This window comes from Megascapheus bottae, chromosome 2, assembly GCF_031878675.1.
Source record: "Megascapheus bottae isolate mThoBot1 chromosome 2, mThoBot2.hap1, whole genome shotgun sequence".
In the NCBI taxonomy this organism is placed as follows: Eukaryota; Metazoa; Chordata; class Mammalia; order Rodentia; family Geomyidae; genus Megascapheus; species Megascapheus bottae.
In genome coordinates this window covers 59,894,371-59,900,370 of record NC_143510.1, presented here as the reverse complement: position 1 = coordinate 59,900,370, position 6,000 = coordinate 59,894,371, and the positions used below count along the sequence as shown (strand labels likewise).

Here is a 6,000-nt window from a genome sequence, read left to right as displayed (position 1 = left end):
TTTTTCTTACTTTGATTATTGTTATTAAGTGATCCAAATACTAACAAGAAAAGGATTCATGAGTGGCCTGCAGTGATATGCTGGGGTTAGCCTAAGTGAGGTTGAATGGCAGCAGCAGCATCAACCTCCTTGACTGAGTGCTTATTTTTCTCCCACTCTAGAGATTCAAAGAAGTAATCCATGTGTCATCCTGACTGAGATATGGCTTTAGGTGATGACTTTGCTTTACATGCAATGATGATACAAGGCACTGGAATTAGTGAGCAAATGTTTAGACAAGAAGTATTTTGATTCAATCATCTTTGTCATTTATTACTTTTAGTAGTAGTTTGTGCTTGTATTCTTAGCTTTGAGCCATAGTCCAACACATGGTAAGAATTTTGACTACTTGAGTGAAAGCACAATCAACAAATGTGAGCTGAAACTCCCTATCAACTGTAATCTATCACTCTTCTTGCTGGTACAAATTGTGATTACATTATAATCATAGAATTATCTATACCTGATGTTTATTGGGTTTCTGTTCCAGTATTATACTATTAGAATAGCCACACACCCCCATGAAATATTATAGAAAATGCCATAAAAATGTTGTAGTCTGTTCTATGTTGTGATATGTGGCTCTATCTATCTATCTATCTATCTATCTATCTATCTATCTATCTATCATCCAAAATCAACTGATCTTTTCTTGTAATGCTTGAAATCGTGGTCTTCTACATTAATTTGGCTTTTTCCCAGCTAAAGGCTGGCACTGTACCATTTGAGCCACACTTGCACATCCAGTCTTTTGTGGGTAAACTGGAGTCAAGAATCTCATTGACTTTTGCATGGGCTGCTTTTGAACAACCATCCTCGGATTTCAGTGTTCTGAGTAGCTAGGCTTGGTCATCTGGATTGGTTTTATCCTTTGTGGGAATCAAGATACATGCTTTTCTTTACGTAGATGGTAGGAATGGGATTTGAAGCTAAGGAAAACACTAAAGTATCCAAGGACTGCTGTTTATTTAGGATGCTAGGTATGACATTCCTATTGATTTTCTGGATTTTATTCCTCAAAGAGTCTGGGAAGAAGATTTGAACAGCTCAGACAGGATTTCTGTCGATAACCCCCTGAGATGGTGTGACTATTCCTCACGAAGCTCTTCAGTTCCTCTTCCCTTGAAACCTCTGGATCTGAGCCTCTTTGCTTAAGACAGTCCCTACTGGGCAGTTCTGCAGTAACAATCAGCCAGACAGCCAAGGGGCAACAGCAGGTGTTAAGCACCCTGCCTTGATAAGACTACTTTTGAGGTGTGAGAAGAAAAGGGCTTTTTTTTTTTTTTAATCTTTTAGTCTTTGTAGTAATTACGTATCTCTGGCAGCAGCAAGAGAGAAAAGAGTGGGAAGGCCCAATGGAGCCAATGTTTTCTGTTTGGAAAAGAAAACTGCAGTTACTTCAGAGGCCAAAATAAACTGGCAGGGCAGACTCCTAACAGCCCAGTTGTTGGTCCCCAAGAATCACAAGGCAGTACTTAAAGCCTCAGGGGCTCTGTATTCTCAGTCCACATCAGATAAGGAGGGGGAAGACACAGGTATTTTATAGGTATGGAGGCATATTCCCCTGCAGGACAGACAATTGCCAAGTGTGTCATTGTTCCCCCCCCCCCCCCCTTTCAGGACTAAAACCACAGCAGGACTCACGATATCTGGACAGAATCTTCCTCCTAATTCAGTTCCCCCACGAGCGTTCTATCAGCCTAGGACAAGAGGAAAAATAAATTAAAAAAAAAAACGAATCATAAAACCTGATCATAAAACATTCCATCGTCTTCTCCAAGTCAGTTACTAGATATTCACCCAGCCCAAGGTGTCGTCTCATCCTTGAACACAAAAGAGGCTTCTGCACTCCTGTCATCTCCACCCCACCAGAAAACACACTGCCCGGGGCTGGCGCTGCCCACGCCGAAAGTTGCAATTTCCCTGGGCTGAGGGTGAAGTTTAAGAGAAATCAGTGGCCGCGGGAGTCTCCACTTGGGGGAGGGGGCGACAGTCAGTCAGGGCGGGTGTGTGGGGGAGGGGGAGAGGAGAGGGCGAGGAGGAGGGACTAGAGGGGAGGACACTGCCCCCTACTTTCACCGAGGTCGTCGCCTCGTCGCGCGGTGGAGCCTCCAGTTGGCGTCGGGGTGGGAGGCCGTGGTGGGGCGGCGCTGGGCTCCGGCACCCCCGAGGCTGAGTGCCAGGCTCCGTACCTGGCGGGCCGGGCGGGGCGCGCCTCGCAGGCCGGGCGCCCGGGGCGCGGAGGAGGGTGTGAGCGCGCGCGCCCCCTCCGGGTGCCCGCCCAGCCTCGCGCGCGTCTCCGGGGGTGGGGAGCGGGGCGGAGGGGGGAGGCTCCGCCGACAGGCGCCGGGGGAGCCCGCAGCAGCCTCAGTCCGGCCGCTGGCGGAGCTTTGTGCAGCAGCCGCGGCAGCGAGTCCCACCTGCTGGCGGCGGAGAGCCTGGGAGAAGGGAAGAAGGAAGAAGAGAAGGAGGAGGACAGGGAGGGGGAAGAAGGAAGGAAGGCGGCGGTGGCGGCGGCGCCAGCCTTATCCTCCCGCCGGCGCCCACCTCCCGGGGGGCTCCGCAGTCCTCCGTTCCCGGCCTGCACGGGTCCACACCCCCCCTCCCTCCGCCCTCCCTCCCGCCACACACACCCGCCTTTCCCCCGTGGCTCAGCCCGGCCGGGGCCTCCCCGCCACACCGCGGCAGCCGGAGCTGCAACCCCTTCAGCCTCTGCCTGGCCGCGGCCCGGCCCCGCGCCGCCGCCACCGCCACCGCCACCGCCGCCCTCCAACCCGGAGCCCCGGCGAGTTGTGAGGGGAGCGCAGAGGCGCGCGGCGGCGCCGCCTCCATGCGCCCAGGAGCCGCCTCGGCGTCCCAGCCCCGCTGAACAAACCCCGGGTGCGCGGCGTCGGCGGCGACCCCCGCGGAGAAAGGGAGCGAGCGAGCGGGTGAGCGAACCCCAGAGCGAGCGCCGGGCACCGACACCATGCCGGGCTGGAAGAAGAACATTCCCATCTGCCTACAGGCGGAAGAGCAGGAGAGAGGTGAGTGAGGCGACCGGGCCGGGGAAGGCGAGGCGGGGTGGGGGGGGTATGTCCCGGCCCGGAGGCCGCCCCCCCTCCCCGTGCCACCCTCTCCGCGGCCACTCCGGACCGGCGGCCGGCGGGGGAGGGGCGCCGCGCCCGCGGGGGACCCGGGAACGGGCCGGGGAGGTGTGTGTGGGGGGCGTCCTGAGAACTCCGAGAGGTTTTATTCGTGGATTATGTATGTATTTGGAGGAGGGAGAGAGGCTTGATATTGCAGCCGGGGACTTCTCCCTGTGGGTCGGTTGTGTGTGTGTGTGTGGGGGAGGTTTTCTGATGTCGACGTTGGGGACAAACTCTGGTCTCTCAAGGTCCGGCTCGCACGTGGAGTCCCGGGCCCGGCTGTCTGGTGAGATGGGCATTGTGGGGGGTGAGGGTGGGGATCTTTTTTTTTTTCCGCCGTGCTCGAAGTGACTTTACAAACTTTCCTCCTCTTCCTCCTCCTCCTCTTCCTCCTCCAGCGGCCGCCCCCCCCCCGCACCCCGCCTCCAGCTGGGCTACCCAGGGTGTTGCCCAGCCCAAAGTTGCTGGAGATCCATCAAGGAGGAGGGGGGCTTGGGGGGAGGGGGGAGTGGTAGTGGGAAGGGGGCGCTGCCGCCAGTCTCTGGAGGGGGAGGGGGAGGGGGAGAAGGGGAGGACTGTCCCCCCCCAACCCCCGGCTAAGGGTCCGGGGCCAGGACTGCTGGCCTGGGAGAATGAGTTATGGCCCCCAGCGCAGTCCCCGCGGTTCAAGTTAATACCGCAGGACTGCGGGCTTTTCATAATTGCGGGCTGTTTTCTTGGTAAAGGGCGGCTCTCCGTGCCAGGTGGCTTGCAGACCTTTTGTGCTTCAAGCCTGACAAGTGTGCCGGGCGGATTTGCTTTTAAGTGGACTTGCGAAGAAGAACGTGGAAGGCGTCCCCTCACTCCACGGCACCCCCCCTCCCTTTAAAATGCTTGAGTCTGTTGAGGTCATTTGATGGTGTTTGGATTGTGCGAGGTTGGCCAGCAGCTCAGTTTGGTAACCTGGATAGGATGTATCCGGTGCACCAGAATTTCCCATGCCCGCCCCATGGGGCCAGGAGGTGTGCCAGGTGGCTCTGCCGGCCGGACCCTGGCTGTCAAAGGTCCGCTAGGGTTGTTGTTGTTGTTGCTTTTTTCTCATAGTCTGTCTACTGCAGCCTGTCCTGGCTTTAGGTTTGGATGGGTTTGGGGATGCAGGGTCTGTCTGCCTGGGTTGGCTCTGAAGGGTGCTGCGTGGTGGGTGGCTGGGGAGAGCAGAGAGACAGTCTGATGGGCAGAGGAGGCAGATTTCAGGAGAAGCCCTGCAGCCTGATGAGCTGGTGGCATGGACCATGGCTTGGTGATTGGGCATGCCAAAAGTTTCAGGGTTTTGAAATAATGCTTACGACCCAGTGTGCAATTTCAAGTTTTTCTCTAGGTGGCACAACCTGTCTTTGGTTTCTATCCTGTTTAATGACTCAGGGAATGGATCCCCCTTTAAATTACTTCCTTATTAGATATATGCATTCGTTTTCAGCACACTTTTGTGTGTGTGTGTGGGGGGGCAAGTGACCCTATATTTACCCCCTTGAAAGAGCACCTCTGCTTTAGAAAAGCTTCTGCTAGTCCCCTTATCTTTTCTTACTTTAACAGTTGCCAATAGTGGTACCTATAATTTATAACAAGGTGAAAGCCCTAGCGTTAGCATTCTGTCAAGAATGAAGTGTCTGTCCCATAAAGTAAATGCCACAACGCACTTGATGTTAAGTGTACATCAGTTTGATATATTAAAAGAAAAATCACAATGCTGCAAACAAGTTTTGTCAGACTACTGAAGTGTGTAGATTTTTGAATTGTGACACAATGTGCTGTGTGTCTTTTAGAAATGTATGGTAACCTTGAAAGATGATCACATAATCTGCTTGGTGGAGATAAGACTGAAATTTTTCCAGAACATAAATATGCTTCAGAAATTGGACTGTCTTAGCTCCTCCAATAGGAGAAAATGGGAAATATTCTGTTACTTGATGTCTTTTTCACTTTAAAGATGTGTTTCTAAATTATTATATTATTTTAGTTTATTATTTAATTTATTATTTATTATGATGTAAGCTCAAAGACCTGCTTTATTGGGAATGTGTAAATATCTTTTTGTTTCTTTAAAAATTTTCTCTCTTCATAGTATTTGTTTATATCTTAATTGTGTGCATTTTATTAAAACAAATTGATATGCCTACATTTTAATAACATTTTCAGCTTTGCTTCTCCTTACTGAAGATTTTATTGTAAAGTACTGAGCAATGTTTTCATTTGTATTTGAAGTCTGAATAGAGCTATTTTCCCTTTGGAAATTAAAAATGCAAGTGATTCAAATGGTGTTGATTAAGTGCCTCAAAGATAAATAAAAAGACTGAAACACGTCAGCTTCATTAGGAAAATAATCAGTGGATCAGTTTCCAGAAACTTTCTGTTAAATTTTGAAGTTGGTTTGGTTCATGTGCCCTTCTCCATGGCACTCTATTTCTTGAGCCATGCATCCAGTCCACTATAGCTTTTTTTCTTTTGTGCTTGGATTGGTGATTGAACTCAGGCCTAGATGCTATCCCTCAGCTTTTTCCATTCAAAGCTGGCACTGTACCACTGGGCCATGCCCCAAATTCTGGCTTTTTGGTGGTTAATTAGAGAAAGATAAGATTCTCTTGGACTTTCTTGCTGGGGATGACTTTGAACTTTGATCCTCAAATTAGTTTCCTCAGTAGCTAGAATTATAAGTGTGAACCACAGTGCTCACTCACCACAGCTCTTTTAATATTGCATCTGCCTCAATTTACAGCATCCTAAAACCCTTTATGGAGAAAACTGTAGCATGACATTTCTTTTTACTTAGATTTCATTTAGTTGAATCTATTTCTGA

At 50.7% G+C, this 6,000-nt stretch overlaps 1 protein-coding gene and 1 long non-coding RNA gene across 2 annotated transcripts in view; one reads left to right on the top strand and one right to left on the bottom strand.

Moving 5' to 3' along the window:
• Positions 1-1,317: 1,317 nt before the first annotated feature.
• Positions 1,318-1,930, bottom strand: LOC150067177 (uncharacterized). The gene is made up of 3 exons (XR_016539514.1): positions 1,840-1,930; positions 1,684-1,739; positions 1,318-1,410 (listed from the first exon to the last, which is right to left on the bottom strand). It is a non-coding gene; the product is annotated as an uncharacterized LOC150067177 (long non-coding RNA).
• Positions 1,931-2,961: 1,031 nt separating this feature from the next.
• Grip1 (glutamate receptor interacting protein 1) overlaps positions 2,962-6,000 on the top strand; it is a 615,745-nt gene continuing 612,706 nt past the window's right edge. Inside the window, exon 1 of the mRNA XM_090328055.1 lies at positions 2,962-3,065. Within this exon, the coding sequence (XP_090184181.1) occupies positions 3,008-3,065 (58 nt within the window). The 5' untranslated portion in view covers positions 2,962-3,007. The remainder of the gene's footprint in view (positions 3,066-6,000) is intronic.